This window comes from Anabrus simplex, chromosome 3, assembly GCF_040414725.1.
Source record: "Anabrus simplex isolate iqAnaSimp1 chromosome 3, ASM4041472v1, whole genome shotgun sequence".
NCBI lineage: Eukaryota > Metazoa > Arthropoda > Insecta > Orthoptera > Tettigoniidae > Anabrus > Anabrus simplex.
In genome coordinates, this window is record NC_090267.1 from 467,111,592 (window position 1) to 467,136,272 (window position 24,681).

At 38.0% G+C, this 24,681-nt stretch overlaps 1 protein-coding gene across 9 annotated transcripts in view; it reads left to right on the forward strand.

The window, feature by feature from the left end:
* LOC136866529 (uncharacterized) overlaps window positions 1-24,681 on the forward strand; it is a 300,340-nt gene that overhangs the window by 228,711 nt on the left and 46,948 nt on the right. For all 9 annotated transcript variants that reach the window (XM_067143584.2, XM_067143577.2, XM_067143580.2 and 6 more), the window contains 2 exons: window positions 14,325-14,443; window positions 15,123-15,265. In XM_067143584.2, coding sequence (XP_066999685.1) covers window positions 14,325-14,443; window positions 15,123-15,265 — 262 coding nt within the window. The remainder of the gene's footprint in view (window positions 1-14,324; window positions 14,444-15,122; window positions 15,266-24,681) is intronic.

Sequence of the window (24,681 nt, forward strand, 5' to 3'; positions counted from 1 at the left end):
CTATAACTTTACCAAAAACATGTGGTCAATGGAAGGCTGGCCACCAACGAAAATCTAATGAAAAATTAACAGTGAAACAAAAAAATTTTTTACAGATAGTGACACCGAAACACAAAAGAATTAAATAAAATCAAACATAATCAGAAAAGGATAGAAATCGCACTTAACCAAGGAAAGGCAAGAGTTCCCGAGGGGAACTAGGCCCCGAGCGCGAACGCTCGCTGGGGCGGTCGGATTGAAAATGACGCCAAGAACTCGCATCATACTCTCGAAGCCGGCAAAAGACCGGAAATGGCCAATCACAAACAACCAATCGGATATAATTTCCACTAGATTCCCGTTCTTTTCACCAATTGGAAACCCAGTTCTTTTGGCCAGTCCAATTGTATGACCATATATGGTCATTTCCTGACTTGCTGAAGCAAGAGGAATTGCATCCCCTCAACTCTCCATGTGCAGTACCCACTGGTCCAAAAGTTATGTACCGCATGTGTTTAAAGCACACTGTTGCAATTTTTGACATACCAAAATATCGTACAATAATTTTAAAAAATATTTTCAATAAATTTTTCAAGTTAAAACATCCCGAATGTCTTTTCTTCACACTTCCTGACATTAATTTAAATGATACACATAGAATACAACTACATAAAATATAAATACAAAATCACTTCAAAAATAATTTTCGCATCTTGCAATGTTCATTTACAGTGCCATATATCTTGTTCTTTCCCAAAATTACATTTAAATTACATTTTCTCCCAGTTACATGAAAAAATTCCAGCAGCGTTCAGCGTTCCTATTTCTTCATTTTTCACAATACAAAAATATTACAGACAAAAATGAAATCCTGCTGTCCTTTCTTGATGACAAAAATGCAATTCTGCTGTGCTTTCTTGATGACACACCTGTTACAGGCTCAATCATAAATAATAAATCTTCAAATGAATATTTAAGTATTTTGAAAATGATTTAAAACATTGCCATAAATGGTGGTTTAAATATCACCTTAATCATTGATTTAATACATGACCATAATATAAATTGATTGTAATTGACAATAATGATTGAATTTGGATATAAATTGGTCCGAATGAGTTTCAGTTGGTTGATTCTCATCCGCTTTACCCGCGGTTCTAAGAGAGATCCTTACATCGGCTCGCATTCGCCTTCAGGTTATATCATTTGAGCAGTTATAAATTAACGTTAATTCAACGGCAGCAACATAAAGATACTCGTAAAATATGAAAGAGATTTTCCCTTTCTCAAACATACTCAATTAAGTGCAGAAATTAATAATGTGAGATTAAAAATTGATTCAAAGAAGATAAACAAATGTGGTACCATCAAGTAAAGAATAAATAATCTCAGCATACTGATAAAATGAGAAGAATGTGACATCATCCAAGAATGGATCAAGTACATCCCACAATATTACAATATAGCCACACTGGATCAATTCTGGATTACTCTTCGACGAAAAGCTGAAATGAAATCTCGTGCACAAACATAATATTACAGTACTACTGCTGGTGGTTACTGGATCAATTACCAAGCTCGATAGCTGCAGTCGCTTAAGTGCGGCCAGTATCCAGTATTCGGGAGATAGTAGGTTCAAACCCCACTGTCGGCAACCCTGAAGATGGTTTTCCGTGGTTTCCCATTTTCACACCAGGCAAATGCTGGGGCTGTACCTTGAAGCCATGGCTGCTTCCTTCCCACTCCTAGCCCTTTCCCGTCCCATCGTCGCCATAAGACCTATCTGTGTCGGTGCAACGTAAAGCAAATAGCAAAAAAAAAAAAACCTGGATCAATTCTGGTCAGATTCTCGAGGAAATACATATGTAATAAATAACAAGAGCAGAACTCGACATACGGCTTCTAATATTCATTGATTAATATCGAAGATTGCTACATTCCATTACTTTTATTTCATTGCTACAAGCAAACTATTCATTTCTATACTTGAAGACTCTATTCAACAAATACCTTTCATAAAATATCAATGCAACATAATACTTAACTTAAATAACGTCAATTCAGTAGCTCATAGACTCGTAAACAGATAGATTCAATACTCGACCTTAAAAAATACGTAGATTCAATAACTCGTCGACCTAAGATACAAAGATTCAATAATATGTAGCTAACACTGTCCTGATTCTACTGTAAAATAAAAGTTACCGTACAAATCTGCTGAATACTCTGAAATAAAAATGCTACTTTCTACTCAGCAATAACAGTACAAATATTATTACGCTCGATGCATAATCGTTGTTTCGAAGATCCTAATTTATCTGACCCGTTTAACACTGAAATTAATATTACTGAAGACTAACATTCAGAAATTCAAATAAGTGAGATCTAGACATATGATCAACATTAAATGTGGCTTGAAATTGTTAATTGAAGATATACTATGTCCTATGGTACCTTAATTTATTTGAAGCTATAGTACCAGACTCATATTCTGAGTATTCTTTCTGCTCTGCTGATTGTAAATGCATACCTGCCAAATTTCCCTATTTAGGCGGGAGACTCCCGGTTTTCAACAGCTTTTCCCGCCTCCCGATTATTCTATTATTTCTCCCGATTTTAGCTCTTTTTTTTTTTTTTTTTTTTTTTCAAATCCTGCCATTTCAGCTTTCTACGCAAGTGCCGGAAGTCCTTCGTTCTTTGCTGCTTTCATATGAAATATCGACTTTTATTAATGGGAGAAATGCGCACTAATGTGCAATGTTTATTGAAACCGGTATATCGCGTCGCGTATATTGATTGTCAATCTCTTGTGTTCGCGTGCTATGTTCGTGTTCGTTCACATCAGTGTAGTCGATTCTAGAGACTATCGCTAGGTTTGGATTTTTTTTAGAGATTTTAGGAGCCATTCAGAGACAATTCTGGCGAATTTTAATGTACTACTTGATAAAAATAACATTGCGCTTCACATAATTGCGTGGGCGCATGATGCAATCATACCTGCCGACCCTTCCGATTTACCCGGAAACTTTCCGGTTTTTAACTCGTCTTCCGATTTTCCGATTTATTTTTACTTCTTCCGATTTTTGACTAAAATAACCTCTAGTACGGCCAATACTCTTCCCCTAGGATAAAGGATAAATTCTTATGCGCTTATGTAATTTACGAAACCTCATTTTCAAGCTATTTATTTGATACTTTATTTCGTGAGTGTTTCGTCCGGCGCCTTCGTGTATCGTGTTTCCCGCTCACCACAGCAGCGTGTGCGCTTGATACAGCTGGGGAACGGGGCGGCGATCGTCCTGCAAGCAAGATGCTAGCGCGCGCTAACGACTCAGTTAATCGGGACGAAAGAATGAGTTTGTTATTGTGTTGTTCGCGCGCTGTTAACATCGTTTCTGTGCGTAGTTTCGTTGGAGTTGTAGGCCACTTTTTTCCCCTTGCATTTCTGTGCTTTCCCCCTCTGTCAAAGTCGCATGTTAATAATGAATGGGACATATTGAATTGTTTTGTATGTGGTAGTTTCGCGTATTTAAGTGCATAATTTTAATGAGTTGAATGTTTTTAAGGGTGTTGTGTCGGTGACAGTTTCTGGCATTTTTTTTCTCGTTATAGCCAAAAAATATAACAAACGTCATCTCCAAGTGTTCAGAGATACCTATAAATTTCCGTTTATTTTACCGTCTGTTTAAGGAAACTACCGTATTTTCTCGCGTAATTAACGCCCTTGCATAATTTACGCATCCCAATATTTTTGGGTCCAAAGTGGAGAAAAAGAAATGTCCACGTATTTGACGCACCCACAACTTCGAACATCCATCACTCAGCTCCGGATGCGTTTCGAAATAGAGATGTCAGTACTCAAGTAGCAGGCTTCCTATTGCGAAAGCGGGCATTCCAAACACAGGGCAACGTGCTGTTATTAGCCATCAGGAAATCCCACTGCACTAGTTTTACGAGTGTTTCGGGTACAGGACATTCTGTGATCTCATAATTGTCAGTCCACAGTATTGGAGTAATACTGCATCATACAAACTCGCGGTGATCAGTTACGCCGAAACATACGGGAATAGAGCAGTGGGCAGCAAGTATTCAGTGTCCAAATCAAACACGCACTACCGCAGTAACAGAAGTGCACTTCAAGCGGCCAACAAGTCTCGCAAAGCATTTCGCGGACCAAAAAGCGGCAAGTTTCCACAAGTAGAGTATCTGCTCAAACATATGATTTTGTTACGCAATATTGGGTAAGCCGTTTCTTGCGAAATGCTGTATTTTAAAGAATGAGAAATAGCAGCGGCACATGGAATCAGTGTCTCGGATTTGAAGGTTAGTCGAGGCTTGATTAATTTTATGAAGAGAAATGGACTTTCTCGTCGACGAAGAACAACATTATGCCAAAAAATGACGAATGATTTCAACCATTTTCATCGCTTTGTGATTGAGAAGCGTAAAGTGAAGGAATATTTGATCTCCCTTATAGGAACCGCAGGTCAGACTCCAATCAGTTTCCATATGCCACAAAATCGAACAATCGAAAAGAAAGGAATATGCAGTGTTATCGTACGCGCTCCGGAAGCAAGAAACAATGATGTACTGGTACTGCAATGCTTGCTGTAACGGCTGATGGCAGAAAGCTTGCACCTTACATTGTTCTAAAATGAAAAACAATGCTTAAAGTTAAATTTCCGCGAGTGATCCACGTTTGTACTGTATTCAAGAAAAAGGATGGATGGACACGTCACTCGTACAAGATTGGATACGAACGGTTTGGGGTAATGTAGCAGGGTCCCTCCTTCGATGCCCGGCCCATCTCGTATTGGACAGTTTTCTTTTTTTGCCGGTATGTCATTCAGGTCGTATTATCAGCTCGTAATGAGAAGAATATTTTCTAGTATCGGTACTTCATACCCACCTGTCTAACTTTCCTGATGTACCCTATTTGACTTTTCAGAAAAAATCTCACGTCGGAATTTTACGCCAAATGACGATAACCGCAAATGAGTTGAACCAATTGTGTTTATATTATATTTGATGTATCTTTTAAATGTAAATGAATTGTAAATAATTTGTAAAGATCTGAAGTCCTTGAATAATTTATGCATCCGAAGTTTTCGCCTGTATTTTTCTTCAAAAATGTGCGTTAATTACGCGAGAAAATACGGTATTATGCATTTTGTTGCGTGTGTCGGTGTGACATAAATATTATTATTCGTATGTAAGTGTCAAAAATGAGAGTTATTAGGTAAATTTTTTGTGACCATTTTTATGTTTTCTTAGTTGAAGTTTTTAAATTTAATGGTCAATTCGCATTGTAACTGTAGATATGTATGCCTTTTATCCTGACCTTTTTTCACATAGACTGTGGTGGAATATATGTGATGAAATCCAAGAATTAAAAAAAATCTTCCTATTTTTGGTTTCTAAAAGTTGGCAGGTATGTGCAATATATTCTATGCATTTTCTAAGTAATTGCATCTAAGTGCATGACTGATTCATACATGTGTAGCATGTGTTCATACTATTTTCGGAAGACTTATCAAAGACCGATCATCTCACTCTCATACTTCCTGTGAGGGAATAGAGATATGTAATTTTTAACCTGGTAGCCTTATATAGCAACAGTCGGGTTTTGAGACAATAAGTGTTATAATATACCATTGTACTCCTGTATTGTGCAAGACATGTGGAACAAGCAGTTTTGATCAATTGTATCTCCTGATTCCTCCCAATTTTTCCCGATTTTCATATCTAAATCTCCTGATTTTTGGTTTATAAAGTTGGCAGGTATGTAAATGATATGTACACAAGAATCAAAATAAAGAAAATAACCTGAAAGAGAATTTTGGTTGGAAAACTACATTCTTGGTCGCGTTGTAATCTTTACGTATCCAATGGTTATGCTGTACGATTGTGAAATTCGTAAATGAATTCAATTTATTTATATCAGTTTGTATTTATATTGGATAGAATGATATACATCCCTAACTGGCCGGTACAAGGAAAGACGTGAGACGTTGCCTCGCACTCACTCATTTGTTCGGTAGAAGTACGTTATTTTGCAACCGTTTTATACATCGGTTGTCTGCGCGCAACGGTTTTGGCAACAACCATTGTCTGAGCGCAATTGTTTTGCCCAGCACTACTGCATACCAACACTCCAGCACAGTACATTTCCCGCCTGGCAATTCTCTCCTTTACTATAAGCCCGCTTGGCCTCATCATTTTAAAAAATAAAGCAAACAAACAATGCAGTTTCATCGGCACTGACAATATTCTTTGGTGCGTACGAACTGATTATAGGCTATAAGCCACGCTTTTTCGCCTACTGTCGGCATCGCCAGTGTTTGCGGATTCTACCTCTTTACACACTGCCTGCAACGTGATATTGTGGCGTTCTTTAAAGCGCTGAATACTAAATAATTATGATTCCGCTCGAACATAGCAAATATGAAGCACACTGTAGACACGCCGAAGTAGGTGAAAGTGCGCAAAGTTAGCCCTTCACGTTCTGGAAGACGCGTTATTTCGTGATGCGAAGAAATTTTGAATTTAAATTACCCTATAAAATACTTTTTTTTTCTTTTTCCAAAATGTAAAGGCAGTTTCAAATTAAAAGTCTGAATTTCGGTAACGGGACCGACATTGTTCTTCGAATTCCGAAACGCCCATATTTCGAATGAAACTATTTAAATGATGTGCAAAACCGAACCTCATGTTTCCGGGAACGAGAGCTGCTTCGAAATAGGCGAGATTTTGAATTAACCGATTTCGAATTATCAAGGTTCTACTGTATATATATTATGAATTCCAGTCTTGAAATTATCACAGCAAACAATTCAGATTAGTATTAAATTCCGTAACTCCGACCGTACGACAGAATACTGGTCGCATCTGTTGTGAATATCGGTGACGATCCTTAGCATGAAATGCGGCAATAATAATAATAGTAAATGCTCAGCTTGTACTATTGCTTTCTTCCACGTCGAAGGCAATACAGTGCATGAGAGTTGTTAACAATGGGCAATGTAAGCTTGCCGGATCTGTACGATTTCAGTCGTATCCCACTTTAAATGTGTTTCCATACTCAATTTTGTTAATTATCCATCTCGTTATTACCTTATAAATCATGCCGTGAATTTAGAAATATTGCTTCATTTTCTCAAGTTTTATAATTAATTATTTCATTAAAATAAATTACTATATTGAAATGTCGTTCTGTCGTATTCCAAAGATAATTATAAATGCAGATTCCTTTCTCCGTGAAGCAAAGATGGTTATTATCAACGTCAGTATGAGGAAAATATCACAATACCACCACCTCTCCTACCCTGCCAGCCAACATTGTGATGGTGAAATTTTTTTGACCAACAGGACTCTAACTTGCTAACCATGGTTTCAGACCATATAGACTTCAATGCCATAATGCTCATGGCCACCAGTCAGACTAGTTGGACTGGAAATTGTGCTTATTAATGGTTATGAATTTCATGTTTTTGGTCCGTATTGAACTGAGAATAATATATAAGTAATAACAACGTAAACGTTTCCACCTTTTCAGAAGAAGAAAGAAAAAGAGAAAAGTGGTCAGAATGCTAGATGGATGGACAGTGTTGTGAATCAATAGTGAAAGAAATTATTAGATAAATCATAGCATTGTAAAGGAAAATGCTGAGAAGATATTTAGAAATGCTTTGGACAGTCTTCTCTGAGTGGGGAAGCTGTTTTGGAATGACAGATGTGAAGTGGAAGGGTGGAAAGTGCATTCTAATATGAAAACATTAGTAGCAAGTAGACAATGAATTAAGAATTTCTTAAGAGATTTTCGTATTTGAGCTCTTTTGTATTCATTATTAAATAAGTTTTATGGCATGAGTTGCTGTGTATGTAGTACTGTAACATCTGTACTTGAAGATTTTGAATGGCTTTGCAAAAAGAAAACTGGAAGATACTTGAACCTTTCATGTTGGATGAGTGGGATCTATGAAATTAGATTCAGATGGTAATTTGTTATTTGAGTCATAAGTGCTTGATTGATTTGATGCTCCAGTCCATTGCACCCTTTCCTATGCTGACCTTTTAATATCTAAATAACTGATGTAGTCTACATTTACTGTGAATTCCTTATCATATTTATGCCGTAATCATCCCCATATTATTCTTATCTCTCACACTTCCTTCCAAAACTGTATGAATGAGAGCTAGGTACGTTGAGAAATGTCTTCGTCTCCTCTTCTCAAGAGGAATGTGTCCTGAAAGTTTGGCTTTATCGTAGTGTTACATCCTGTATATTCATATAGTTTTATATTTCTTATAAAGACTGTTTTCTGTACCGAGCAAGTCGGCCGTTCTCTTAGGGGCGTGGAGCTGAGACCTTGCATTTGGGAGATTGTGGGTTCAAACCGCTCACTCTCGGCAGCCCTGAAGATGGATTTCCATGGTTCCCCATTTTCACGCCTGGCAAATGCATGGGCTGAACCTTAAGGCCATGGCCACTTCCTTCCCAATCTTAGCCCTTTCCTATCTCATCTTCGCCATGAGACCTATCTGTGTCGGTGCCACGTAAGGCAAATTGTAAAATAAAAAAGACATTTTGTAGATTCGTATGAAGTTTTTGCTAGACCCTGCCTTCTGAAAAACACCAATGAGATATTAGAACATATTTTTGGAATAACTATTTCTTTAAACGAACGAAAATGTGACTAAGCCCGTCCACAGACTATCTTCCAGATCAGCCGTGTAATATGAAGTTATGCTTACACTTTATTTGCGCTTGCAAAGAGTCAGAGAGATTTGAGCTTGATCTTGGTTGATAATAAATCTGTTGGGACATTTCAGTTCTTATCAAGCTGCCTATTTTGGTTGTAGGCAACATGATTATGAATTGGAAGTGAGAAGGCACAATTACTGCCAAGATTCAGCTGAGGTATTCCCATTTCATAATAGACTGACCACGTGAGTAAGCAAGCTTGTAGTTTTAATTGACTGTTAATGTTGTAATGGGAATTGTTTCTCCATGATCGTTGTCAGCCTTCTGCAAGGAGAAGGAACAAGAAGTTGAAGATGAGATCATAGCCCAGGGGCCTCCAGTTTTACATGGAATTGGACTGCAGCCACCTTGGTGAGAGGCCAGTGGTAAAGTCACTCTGCTGCCACCTTGACCAACCCCATCCCTCTAATCCTACATTTAACATTGAAAAAGATGGTTTAAGGAAGAAGTGTTCAAGCAGTGTCAAAGAAATATCCATATTCATCTCAAGCAGTCAGAAGTCTGCAATGGCTGAGCACGCCCTCTCCTTGATTCATGATGGTAGTGTTCCAAAATGTTTCAGCTCTTACCCACACAAAACACTACAGATCTAGGATCATATGGGAAGCAGTGAAAATACATAAAAATAGTCATAATTTAACAGGGACACTGGCTATCAATTAAGCAGTACATGGTCGCCAGCCATTTAGCCTGTAAGTACCGAGTTACCAGTGTAACTATTTGATGACTACCAATAAATAAAATCATAAATAACATATAAATAAAAATATGTAAATGACTTTACTCAAAAACTTCATAGAATTACTTTAATAAAAATAGTTAACCAAACTGTCCGTAGTATGGGCGCCAGAGTTTACCAGAATGGATCCCTCGAATTTTGATAGAGCATGATCTTTATATCCCAGGGCGCGTACATAATGCTGCGTACTGGTACATCTGCTGCAGGCCTTACTTAACCTCCTGAAAACGACTAAATAGGTAGGAACTGCACCTAGGTTCATCAATAACTCCACTGATTCTAAAATATATTCTTATATATTCTTAACAAAATCCATGCATGATCACCTCATCAACATACAACATTATACATATAATACACACATAAAATATTGCTGGAAGACTCCATATTTACAACAACAACAATAATGAAAAACGTGGGAAAATGAAAGCGAGAACTAAGCTACCGTTTGTAGATAGTCCGATGAACAATATACATGTATGAAGATAAATACCCTTCACTGTCTCTATATCAATTCGACTTACCGATTCTCTCTCATAATCGGCAGTTATCACATCACACATATACTATACCTTGTAATACTGTGCTCACATATTTTAACACTTATAAAGATATATTAAAAGAAATAAGTTTCATAATGATAGATCCGTATTGAACTGTGATTACAATAGAGTAAAATAATATATTATTATTGGTCCACCTTTTCAATACAAAATGAAAATTACATAGGGACTAGTTTCGACCTAGTAATAGGTCATCATCAGCCTGAAGTAAATTAAAGCGTAAATATCAAAGAAAACATAAACAATGTAAACACAAGTACAGTCTTTTTAAAGGTACATACCATGTGGGAAGTTGAGTAGAGATTTATTAAAAATAATAACTCTTCCAATTGACGAAGCACTGAGCGGAAGTTATGTAAAGTTCGGTGCGCCGTATATTATAAAAGACCACTGTGCACTAAATGATGTAATAAAGAAGAATAGTAGGTTGAATGCTGGCTTCTTCTTAGCTGTTGTATATTCGAAGAAGATTACGTCGTATTTTATAAGGTATTGATAGACGTCAAAATATATGGATGTTGGAAAGGCTCTTCAGTTTTTTGGAACAAGGCCTTTCCAACATCCATGTATTTTGACGTCTATCAATACCTTATAAAATACGACGTAATCTTCTTCGAATATACAACAGCTAAGAAGAAGCCAGCATTCAACCTACTATTCTTCTTTATTACATCATTTAGTGCACAGTGGTCTTTTATAATATACGGCGCACCGAACTTTACATAACTTCCGCTCAGTGCTTCGTCAATTGGAAGAGTTATTATTTTTAATAAATCTCTACTCAACTTCCCACATGGTATGTACCTTTAAAAAGACTGTACTTGTGTTTACATTGTTTATGTTTTCTTCGATATTTACGCTTTAATTTACTTCAGGCTGATGATGACCTATTACTAGGTCGAAACTAGTCCCTATGTAATTTTCATTTTGTATTGAAAAGGTGGACCAATAATAATATATTATTTTACTCTATTATAAAGATATATACATTTTAGTAACACACGCTTGTCGATCCTCAACATAATGTTTATGGAAAGTCTGAGATAGCTTTCACCAACATATAATGCTAGACCTCCACAAGTACAACAACACTTAATGCGTACGCCCTCCACAATTTGTTGATCAGCCACTTTCCACGAACATAACAAGACTACTCTCCACGAACGCTTGAAGTCCAGTCCATTGCAGCCGTGTCACTCGAATACCGTATATCCAGCACTACTTCCTTCTTGTACAGTGTGTCAGTTGTCTTCCTTCTCGTTCCTTTACAATATCGCTGGTTGCCGTCGTATGATCAACCTTTATAGACATCAACACCCCCTCCTCTCAGATGATACATCTGGATTGGTGCTTGCCAGCCAATCATGAGTGAATCTCTTGTCAAGACCATGTCCTGAACTTCTCCTTGCTCCCAAGAGATAAACAAACTGGGGTTTATTACATGAGTCAACGAACTTTCCTAATACCACAACAAGCTCATCTCATCAGGCTGGGATATATACATGACTCATGGAATTTCCCGACACAAGTACGTCACAACAAACACTGGGGTAGCCACATGACTCATCCAAATTACCAGAAATTCATCATCATCATCATCAACAATGTCCCACTCCAGTCACCCAGGTGTGGTTTACAAGCCTCCTCCACTCCTTTCTGTCCTTCCACTTTTCCCGCTCCATTACGTCCGCCACATCCAATTCAGCTTCTCCAATATCCTTCTAAATCTGATCCATCCACCTTCTTCTTGGTCTTCCAAAAATTGTACCATAAATTGTAAATATTTCTCAAGTACAAGTTTCACAGTATGAACATTCTGTTTGACATTTGATACCTTCAGGAGGTTTTCTGTGTAGCCCTTTGTCACACAATTGACACCAATAGCAGTTTTTGATAGGCTGCTGGGTGGAGTGAGCACATACATGGCAGATCTTCTTACCTGGTTTATGATATTTTCAGCACACACTGTATCGCTTAACAATTAATTAAAATCATCTTTTCATCATCACTTTCTGCTGTGGTTAATAACTGAAACATTCTTTGTTCCCAAATAACATCGCAGAGAGAGCAACTAGCTTGTTTTTCCGCCATGCTTGGTTACATCACAGATAAATTCCACAGGCTTCTGCAGAAAGCTCTGTATGTTACTTCCCAAAGCTATGAGCCAAAATCAGTTAGTTCTACATAATGCCCAACAGATGGCACAACATGCCAGAGATTGAATCGGCACTCGAGAGTGAACCGGGAAACTCAAAAAAATAGTTCTCGTGCACAGTCTATAGAGGGGCGTAACAATGGTGGACCTACCGCGTAGGCGGGCGTAGCACTGATCGGGTTTAAGATTTACGTACTTAGTCCTTGTCGCAGTCCTTCACTGTAGTTATTTTCTTTCAGTTTTTTCCAAATTCATACTCTCCTTATTACTCAATGGTTCTCTCTAGGCTTTCATAATCTGTGTGCACTGGTTATTGTACAGATTCTTACTTCTTTCTGATTTCTTTTCAACAACTTTGTTGTATGTCATCCTTCCTAATCCACCCCGTCAGTTTTCTTTTTAATCTCTATTCTGTTCTTTTGTCCTTGTCATACTTTTGTTTCACTTCTTTATTTGATTGATTCTACCATATTCCTGCGTAATAGTCTTCAATTAATCTATGACCTTGTTGTCTCACAGGCGTATTGGATTTATTGAAAAGGAAGCTTCTTATTTTGAGCTAAGATGGCAGTGTAATTTCCCACTCGCAAGACTGCACACAGTGAGCTATCTGGTGAAGAATGAAAATACCACCTACAGTAGACAAAACGGTTCAGTAATTTCGAGTTGACAGTCTTTATTAGAGAAGTCTTCCACGTGGATAGACGTGTTTCCTTTGACACAACAAAAACTCGAAATATTATCATGTCTGTCTATAGGGGCCGTGGAAGTCTCAATTTACATAAATAAGGAAGTTACAGGATTCTGAACGTTTTGAATATCTTCACTGCTCTTTTTTAAGCAGTACATTGCTCTATTAGACCCAGTTCAAAACTATTCTGAAGAGGCATTTGGAAGTATCTCGGACAAGTAGTGATTTAACCATACTTATCAAATGCAAAGCAAATCCAAGTTTAGGAATGGCGTCACTCAAAACTAATAAGATTTGCAAACCAGGGGGTGGAGTGCTCTGTGTCAATGTTAATGTCTGACGTTGCCAGCAGAGTCTGTTAAGAATTTAACCATCTTTTTATGGGGCAACAGAAGGACACATCTGCAGGCTGCTCTAGTCTGTACATTTTTCTGGAAAACATCTTCCAGAATTCACCACTTTTTGGGAACAGAGTCTTAAAGGGTATCACTCCGATTTAATATCCAGTAGTCTAACAGTGTTGACTACATGGAAAGTTAGCTAGTGCTTATCTCGTGATAGGTGTAAGGCCATGGTGAGCTGCTTTTGTTTTGTGCTGGAAGTCTATTTCTACCATTGGACAGACCAAAAGGATTTCAAGTCCTTTAACATTAAAAGCTTTCAAGCAAACATTGGTCCATTGATTTTCAATTTTGTGTCTGTTTGGCTCAGATATATACCTGAGTGGTACATAAAAGTTGATACGACCATGAGTTCTGAAGTGGCTTGTACTTGGTAGTTACTGCTTTTCCTACTGACGTTGTCATAATTTTGGTATTCTCAAGTCTCTGTGGAGGGATGATCTTTTAATGATGTGTCTTGGTATATGTACATTATTGAACCCTAAATATCTGATTAGTATATTCACTAGCTTGTAACAAGCTACCGAAGCACGAAAATTAATTTGGTTTTCTTTTACTTCTTGCAAGGCTATAACATCATTCTTATAACCTTTTAACGAGCATGTTGAAGTATTTCACATTAGTTTGTGATATTTATCCTTAGAATTCACACACAAGGCAGTCGTAAGAGTGCTAGGCTTAGATGCTGCTGGTTGTTATAGCTTCGGGTTATATATGATCTTGTTTTAACTTCCATTTGTGTAGATTTTCTGCCATTCTGCTTTAGCACACTCCATGCAGCTTCTTGGAAGTTGTCTTTACATCACGCCTGGATGTAGAGGGAAATGGATTTTAAGAAAGAAGTGTAAACTTCTGCATGGTATGACCATTAGTTCTTGTTTTCAGAACCTGAAAATTTGAATTTACAAGAATTAAATTTCATATTTTAGTTATCGAACTGGACCCGATTTGAATGTTGCTGAATGAGTTTTAGTTGTGTGGCAATTATATTTGTTATAATAGATGGTCTGACGGCTTAATTTTTCTTTGTAGCCCAGAGCAGTTGTGGATCTTGAATCCTCAAAAGATTTTGAGGAAACTTGACCTGGAACCCAGCCAGTTAGGAAAAGACCTTGTTGATGAAACTATCCCAGATGGAACAGAGAAGATAGGTAGGTTTATAACATTAAATAATAATTTTCATCTCCAGGTTAAATATTCAGTTATTCTGGCATACTGTCAAAAGAATCGAAAGAACAACCAGATTTCTTTCTTTAAAAAGAATTGATAAAACCTCTGCAGGAATTAATTTGTGTGAATTATTTAAGTATGATAATATTTTACTTTACTTCAATACTTTAAAGTATGTGTTCGTTCAGTCCACAGAAAAGAAATAGAGGACAAGATAAACTAACGTTCATTTTCATATAAGCAGTGGAAAGGAACAAACCAGTGCAAATCAAGTCATGTATAGAAAGATATGAATTGAAAGGAACATAAGCTGTCTTCGAGTTTTTCATTTTGTGTTTTTTTCAGTGTTCCTAACTTTCTATATATGACTTAATCATCATATTGTAATCAAGTGAGCTCTGTTTAAAAATGCAGGAACTGAGAGAGGATGCAGCTCTGTTTTGTACTATCCATCATTTTTAATAATTGCATGTGAAACTGGACAACTTTGTTTAAGTAACTCAATTGATAAGCCTGTATTTGAGGCATTGAAAGATAATCGAATATTTGTATCAATTGTTTTGCAGTTGTCATCTGTCTTGCTCCTTGAATAGACGTAGGCATATATTACATTGTTATTTATAGGTTACCAGTCTTAATTGTACCATTATTTTGTTTTAGGTGATGAAGCCAGTAGTTCACAAGATTGTTGGATTTGCTATGACAACGAACGTCAAGATGTGGGACCCCTTATTCAGCCTTGCCAATGTAGAGGAGACATGAGCAGTGTCCACCATGACTGTCTACGGCGCTGGCTGGTGGAGGTAATTTTCTTTCTGTACTAACAGGACCCATGGCTCTTCCCACATTGAAGTCAAATTTTTATATGAACACTGTTGATAACAAGTAGACAGTGCAATAATAACCTACCACTTATCAACCTCTTTGTCACGTTTCATCATTCTCCTCAACCTCTACATCAGTTATCTCGTCCATTCCCATAGCCAGGGAATATTACTGGTACTTCTTACAGATTAGACAGTGTATTTTCTTTTAATGGTCTCAAATGTACATTTCCTTAGGCTTGTTCCACATTTTCTTTCATTGCCCCTTCCCTTCCACCTTAATATTCTCTGAGAGTAAAAGCATTAAGATTGTTGAACTTGCACTACTAATGGATATCAATAATGATTTTAACTCTAATCCACCCAGCTGTATTGTACTCAACATGGAAATGCTCCAGGATACATGTTCAAAATTCTCCTTTAACATGTAAAAGCACAATTGTCTGGCATATTAGATTTATAAAGAAAGTGTGTATGGGCATTTTTGTAGGAAATTTAATTGTAAATCCTGCAGGGTTGGCTCTTTTTTTTTTTGGTATGAATAATAGTTTACCCACTATTTTGGGTTTTATCACCAAAAGACAAAGGTTTATGGGTCCTTCTTTTATGTACAGTAGAAGTCCGCTATAGCGAGTGCGGCATATAACGAGAACCCTGTTATAACGGCAACTTTTGTCCGTCCCTTCAAAATTCCTATATTATACTGTGTATTATCCTTCGGTTACAGCGAGAGCCCAATCACTGACGCATCCGTTATTACGAGCGATTTTGCGCGCTCGATTTTTTCCATTGCTGATATTTATGCACGCAGTCATTATACTGCATCCCATAGATCATCTTCGGTACCGTATCGTTTTCTCGCTATGCCCACCAGCGAGCTCTCTTGTCGACATTCGAATTCAATGTCTGAGTCTATTAGTAATACCCGTCGACTGCTCTTATGCAAGAAAAATGAAAGAGGAGAACATGTTTACGTAATAACTGCGTAAATAACGTGTCCGGTAACCGTTGTTAATTCGTTAAAGATAAATGCTGAATATGTGATCGCTTAATTGTAATGCTAAATACCGCAATTACGTAAGAATGAGATAGGCCTACACCTCAAGATATGGCAGAGTATGTCGTTGATTACGAGGTTAGTTTATATTTTCTCGCCTCCCGTAAATTACGGAAAGGCTATTATCATGTCAATTTATAGCGAGAAGGTTATAGTTTCTCTACTGGCGCTTGAAGTATGTTTTCATCATACATACAGTACAGATAAGTTAGGATAGGTGACGCTATTTGAATAACAAAACTGAAACGTTTGCCACGAAATGCGATCGATCGTCTTCGGTACGGTATAATATTCGCTCTATGTGCACTTGCGAGCTCTCTCGTCAACATTCGAAGGCGATGTTGGAGTCGATTAGTAATACCTGTCGACTGCTGTTCTCTAAAGAAAATTCGAAATGAAAGAGGATAGCACGTTTTCGTAATAAATTCGTAAATAACGCGGCCGATAGCAGTTGTTAACTTGTTAAAAATAGTCTGAACTAAATGATCGCTTAATTTTAATGGTATACCGTATACTGAAATTAAGTAAGAATGTGATACACCTCAAGATATGGCAGAGTACATCACTGATTTCAGGGGATAATTTATATTTCTTCGCGTCTAGTTAAATTTCGGAAAGCTATTCCCATGTCAATTTTTAGCGAGGAGGTTATCATTTCTCTATGTGCGTTTCTAATAGGTTTTCATGATACATATACGTTTAAGTTAGGTGATGCCGTTTGAAGAAGTAAACTGAAATGTTTGCCACAGAAGCCTCTGGAGTGATACCGTATTTCTCCGAATCCAAGAAGACTTTTTTCTCAGAATCTCATGTGAAAAATCAAGCAAGGTTCACTTTGCATTCGCGGCTTGATAGTAATGAACACCACTGGCAACTAGCCTACGGTACCGCAGTAACCACGCTGTTTTTTTCTTCACCCCTGCGCGCACCAAAAACTCGTTGACAATAAACGAGCGCCTCTTTATCATACATTGCTAGCCACGGCGACCGGTTGTACAGTGCCTTTGTGTAATGAAATAGTGAAAAGAGAATGACATTCTATTATCCTCTATCAAAGAAAAAAAAGTTTCTCAAATCTGCAGAATGGCATCAAAACATGCAGACTTCAAATTCTTAGAAAGACCACGGCTACTCGTACCAGAGTTAAAGCGTCTGCTGTACCTGACGCTTAGTAAAATTAAGTTTTATAGACAGCGGGAATATTTTGTGTTGAATCGTCGTATTGTAAAGATACGTGGAACAGGAATTGCCGGCAAATTTTCAATGGGTTCTCGTCGATGTTATGATGCCAATTTTAAGTTAATGGCTATTAATCACTCGGAAATGTATAATAATTGTGCAGCCGCAAGAAAATACGGCATACGCCTAACTAAAGCCAATATTCGGCATTGACATGAAGACAAAGATAGCTTAAAAATGCGTACTGCACAAAAAAATGTATTCAGTGGCCCGCAACAAGGACGCTTTAAAGAAGTAGAAGATGGAATTGTGAGGTATGTGCACAAAAAAGCAAGGGCAGAATTGCCATACCGCGGCGCAATAAACTCGTTCATTGACTTTCAAAGTCCGCGATTAACCCGGCAACGCCGTGCGGTACCATATGGTACCAGTGCTCCTTACTTCAGATTTTCTCATGCTGATCATTACTCGCGACGTAAATATGACAACTCCGCTTTTGAATGTCAAGGTGATACTCCCTACAATGTCTGAAATCAATATAGGGTTTTATTTTGAGATTTGGAATTTGAGATCGTGTTGAAAGGAATAAAAATGACTGCCCGTCTACGGTAAGTTGCTTTATTTTATTTATAAATTTTCACAATACAATTTTTATCGCGTGATTTATTATCTTGAAATATCAGTCCATGATTTGAAATAACAAGCAATTGGTCAGCATTTCTGTGTTAGCTCTTATGACACTATTTAATCTGTTGGTACCGTATGGTACCGTACGGCGCTTACCGTACCTCTCTGTTCCTTTTCTCCTCCATGGTTCTAAGGGCGATTTTAAAGAAACAATTCGTACTGTAGTTGCCAATAATGATTTATATGCGTCATTAAATTGTATAATTGTGGATTTTACTAGAAAATGTCCACGTTATAACACACGTGGCGAGCGCGATGTATCGCCTCCAATGATACGTGAACTTCATTCGAGTGGTTTAACGCTTGAAGAGGTGCTACATGTTATTGAAGAAGAGGATACTGATGCTGAAACCATATACATTGAACCGCCGGAATGTAATGTATTATCTGATGAAGATCCGGCTGAGGAAAAGGGAGTCTCGCAGATAACCTTACTGGAGGTAAACTCTGAGCACCAGCTGAAGTAGTGCTGAGCGAGTAAATTCCGCACAGGAGTAGAGAATCCATGTCCGATAATGATTAATAGCCCGCGAAAAGAGAAAATAATCACCTCGTACACCAGCTGTCCGGATGGCGGATAACCTAGTTCCCACAACAATCCATTACCCTAGTGCTAAATGTTCCACTTTTCGAAATATGATGCTGCCTGAAATATTTTGAGTTTAATTTTAACGATGAAATTATGAATTTCTTATGCTCTGAAGCGAGCAAGAATGCGCTTTTTAAATATGAAGAAGATCCTAAACTAACCCCCGAAGAAATGAAAGTATTCGTCATGACTTTACTTCTCAGTGGCTATGTGCAAGTGCCACCATCAGAACTAGGAAGGTGCAAGATATGTAACACTATATATATGGGTGGTATTTTGAAGAGAAATACAGTTGTTCACGCTTCTTTTCTTTTTAGAGTATCTGACACTTTGAAAGTCAATGACCTATATCACTATATCGTTCCAACAAACCAACGCCGGCGCTGCGCGTCCGCAGGATTCGAATCCCGCTGCCGCAAAGAACACGTCCAATGTAGTGTGGGCGTCTGTGTAAACTACTTTTTGCCATTCTGAACTAGTGAAAAGTGGGAATAGGTTAATATAACCTGAAGTCTATAATAGTATCATTCCAATTTGCTAAAGATATGTCTCGTCTGAGCTAATATTATTTTTCGGAATTCCCAAAGGGATGTCACAAATGAACCTATAAACACAGTTTTTTCTTTAATTTATTACTAAGTAATTTGTAAGCGATATTCTGTGACAATATTAAGCATAAAATTTTATGGTATTCGAAGGAGGTAACAATTTCTACGTTTCATCCAAATGGTATGTCAAGCGCCGTGCGGTACCATACGGTACCAGGCCCTCATTTAGGAACCAATCATCCAATTTTTAGAAAAATGACTTTTAAGTGATCTATAGGATGTGAATGATGGGAATATTAAACAAAAATTTAAAAAAAAAGAAAATTGAGAACTCCGGCGTTCCCGGGTTAAGACCTTTTTGTACATCCTTAGCCGCTGAAGTTGGCCGAATCCGGCAAGCAAGACGTGCGTGTAGCGCCTGAATGAAAGAAACAGTTTTATAGTAACCAAGAATATTCTCTTGATGTTCGTCGTATTGTAGAGGCGCGTGGAGTGGAATTGCCGGCAAACTTTCAACGAGTTCCCTTTGATATTATGATGCCAATTTTAAGTTAATGGTTATTAAACCCGCTGAAATAAAGCATAATTGTACGGCCGCAAAAAAATACGCCATAACTAAAGCCAATGCTCGGCGTCTACAAATAGTCTAAAATGCGTACTGTATAAGAAAGACATTAATATGATTTTACAAAGTACTTTTTAAGCCTGATTAAAATTTTTTGAAGGAAAAAGTCGGAGTCATCTTGGATTTGGAGAAATGTGGTAATATATATTTTTCAGAATGAAATTAAACACACGCTTTCACGTAGTATCGGATTTCGAAAAACACACTAGTAAGCCGTAGTGTGGATATTATCCGCAAAGACGCAAGTTTTGAACAAACTGATTGCTATTTCACACTGATTTTAATGTGTATGGGGGTTTTCCCGACTTTTACAAAAAATCGGATATAACGACAATCCGCTATAACGAGTAAATTTTTCGCCGTTATGAATTCTCGCTATAACGGACTTCTACTGTATTTACGCGAATAATCCCCGCATCCTAATTTTAGGAAGGATCATTTTGAAAAAAATTAAATGAACTAAAATTCCTTCCATCAAGAGTAACGTAGGCATAAACAAACATTTCATATCACTCCATGAGGTCCATGTGGTCTTGACACAAATATGAACATGTAAATTTTTGGATATAGCTGCTTTGCCTGAACTTACTTGAGATAATAAAAATACATTATCACTGCTATAAAATATATTTGCCATGAAAATCAACAAGTAGGCCTATTTATGTTACAGGTATTTCATTAATTTGAACTTGTAAGAGGCTAGATTCCCTGTAGATCGGAAGATTCATTGCCTCTTCCAGCGCTGGAATCTTCTCCTAAATTATGTACAGATTCTTCACACTCCATGTCTAAAATGCTTCTCACACACGGTCTCTTTTTCCTCTGATAGTAACGCGACTGGTGGTGAATGATTCTTTTCTTTCAAAGTAAATACTTGAAACAGACACACCGACAAATAGGATGTTAGTTTTGCGATATCATCAATTATAAGATCAGGATAAGTTTCCATAAACTTATTAAATACATTTAACACAACAGTCTTCTGTCTTCTTTTCAGAGGTTTCCCCCTCTTGTTTTACACATGCAGGAGCCGCTCTGTTCATAACCATTGCAGCGAACAGAATCAAGGTCGTGCATTCGTGATCTCTCTAGCTGCTACAGCTCACAAGCAACAAGCTTCACCAGATAAGTTTTTTAACCCTTTGCGGTCGTATGGATCCGATAAAAAGTTCATAAAATGTTACGGTTTTTTAATTGTTTTCCGTATTATTTCTATTCAACATAAATTTGTTATGCACTTCTTTTCTTCATGAAGCCTCTAAATATTAGTTACTATCTGAGATCTTTTACTACCATGTTTTTCCTTCATTCCCACTTAGATATACCTGCTCCCTTCACAAACCTGCAGCTTCTTGGATTTTTTCTCTCTTCACCTGGTAGTCCTAGAGTGAAGAGTCTGATTCTACCCAGCGCCTCACATTCGAAAAGTATGTGTTCAGCTGATTCCTCTGCTTCGTTGCATTTCCTACATATATTGTCTCTTATTACTCCAGTTCTATGTAGGTGCTTTTCAGATGGCAGTGTCCTGTCAACAGTCCTACTACCCATCTTTTTTTCAACAGTTCTTTAGTATGCTTCTTGTTTGGTCCTTTTATCAGTTCCTTTGCAAGCCTACATCCTGGAGTATTTTTCCAGTTCTCCATTTGTTTCTTTTGTACCCATTTTCCTATGTAGTGTTGGGCTTGTCCATAGGAAATTCCGCATACAGGTTCTGGGCCTACAAAATGTGTTTCTGCCCCTTTCCTGGCCAGTTTGTCTTTTCATTTCCTTCTATACCTACATGCCCTGGTACCCGTATTATTTTGACAATGTTGTACTTTGAGAGCTTCAGGAAAAGTGAATGGCATTGTTATGCGCTAAGAAAAAATGTTAAAAACATGTTCCTGAACCTAAAAAACTTCCATATTTTCCAAAATGGGTACCTTTCAGATTCTCACGTGCGTTCCTGTTGGTCTCGGTAACAACTGCGCTGAGCAATTCATTGTCAAAAAATAGGGGAAAATGGTCAATAAGCTCTACATCTTGTGGCAAGTCCGTCTTAGATCCAGAATTAGTACAGAACTAATGTTCCTTCAGCTTCCTATCATCAGACTTCACTTCTTCCTGCGCTTTCGTCACTACTGACACTTTCATCACTCGATTGTTCATTTGTCCCTTGTATTTCATTCCCAAAATTCGTATCACCACCGCTGGATTATTCTTCTAACATTTCGTTTATCCGTTCCTCATTTAAAATAATACCATATCGCTTTGTATTCAACCTGGAAGGGCCAACTGCAACCTTGTCTGACGCCATGTGGTCAAGCACTGCAAAGATAGATAAGAGCACAGGCTGTATCTCGTAGTTTATTTTCTTTGCAGCTTCCACTATTGTGTAGAGATCGCAGCAAAAGAACACCTCCATTGGGAACACTGCAATATACAAGCGGCAAGCGGCCACAGAGAACGGAAAATGTAAGATGTCGACTACACATCGACAAACAACCGTGGAAGCATATTACGCTTGTCGATCATTTCAACGTACATCCGCAAATAGTTAAAAACCCATAGTGACTTGAGAATCAAATTGCAAATTTTTATGAATATAATTAAATATTGTATTTAAGTGGTCTGCCTATACAATACATAATGTATATACATTACAAGATATGTTATGTATTCAGTAGGAGGATACACTAAATTTCCTTTGTAAAGTAATCGTTATATCTGATTCTTCATCATCATCATTTCCCTTTATCCAGCTGTAGCCGGGTAGGGGCAAATATGGTTCCTCTCCACTTTCTTTGGTCTTTCCACCACTCCTCCTCCAACACTTTGTCCCAGTCCAGGTTTCTTTCTATAATGCTGCGTTGGATGGTATCCTTCCATCTCGATCGTGGTCGTCCACGGCCTCTCCTTCCTTGGATTTGCATTTCCATCACCTTTTTTGGCATTCTTTCGTCGCTTATTCGCTTTATGTGCCCAAACCATCTTAGTCGGCTCTTCTCTATTCTATCATTCATTTTTTCCACTCCAATTTCTTCCCGGATTTTCTCATTCCTTATTTTGTCTCTTCTACTCTTCTGTATCATACTCCTCAAGAACTTCATTTCGGCTGCCTGTATTTGACTCTCACCTTTCTTTGTCATTGTCCAAGTTTCTGCTGCGTAAGTTGTTATGGGTACGTAATACATCTTGTACATAGTATCCTTTGCTTCCATTGGCACATCTTTGTCCCGTAACATGTTTCTTACACTATGATAGAAACAACTTCCAGCTTGAATCCTTTTACTAATCTCAGCATCCAGTCGAGCATTCTCCATTAATTCACTCCCCACGTATTTAAAAGTTTCCACTACTTCCAGGGGCTTGTCTGCAAGTCTAATCTGACCTTTCCCTTCTTTCTCCCCTCTAGTCATAACAATTAACTAAAAAATGTCCCCACTCACATTAAAATCGGTATGAAACTGCAGTCAGTTTGTTCAAAACTTGCGTTTTCGCAGATTTCCATACTACAGCTTACTCGTTAGTTATTTTTTCTAACTCCAAGACAACATGAATGCCTATGTTCAATTTGCTTCTGTGGAAAACTTTTCACTTTCTTATTCAAACAGAGTCATTTAACGTAACTTAATCTTATATGCATCGTAAAAACATATTTCAAACGACAATAATGATAACCTTTTCGTTATAAATTTACAAGGGAATAGCCTTTCCGAAATTTAACCAAACACTAGAAAATACAGTGAAACTTCATTAGGGATTTCCTTATTAAAACGATATCTTGCTTAGTACGGCATAAATTCGAAGTCCCTATTCATGGTGTATTAATTCTATATAAACATACCTCGCGTATCACATCGCAGATTTTCACTATTACCGCATAGTACGATCACATTTTTCCTAGCCCCGAAAATGTTCTTTGTCATCCCTTGTGTAAGGAACAATTTCCAACACAGATTAGATCCCTTGCCACAGGAGGTTGCTCTGAGAAAGTAACGCAAAAACGAGAAATGGCCTTGAATTCCTGAACCTTACAGGGTAAATTACACCTTCAGGAAGGAAGCCGTTAGCCTCAGGAAAGTTCAGTTTCCACAAACCTACTACTCTGGCGTAGCAGAGGGAGAGGTGATACTCCCACGTGGTGCGTCCCAGGTGGCGGATAGGGGGGTCCTAACCGGCTTGCCGGTGGACTTGAGGGAAATAAAATACCTCTTGCGGACCAAACACACAACCCCATGTGGGTGGGGGACGCAGACGAAGAATACACCCACTGTATCCCCTGCCTGTCAAAAGAGGCGACCAAGGGATGATCCGTTTAGAACCATTAGACTACTTGTAATTAGTATTATCACGTAGGGAACACCATGGGTCGCATTAACTTGCGCGTAGTACCACTATATTAGGTACGCAATAGGTTTGTGATAAGTAGCGACAGTGTGTGAATCAGGAGGAGGGTCCTACAGTACCTGTGACTCATACCCCTCTATGAGCAACACCATGGGATGAGCGACACCATTGTTCTGCCTTACCTATGCTCCGTTCCCACTATGAGTATTTCCACGGGATAATTCGAGTCCCTGTGGTTAGTCCACTTATGTGAGGAACGCCTTAGGTTTGCGTTGCCTGTTTGTGGCGCCGCAGTGTGCGAGACACTATAGGTCTGTGTTACATGTGCGCATTACACTACCTGTGAATAGTACCATAATGTGTGGAATACCACGAGTCTCT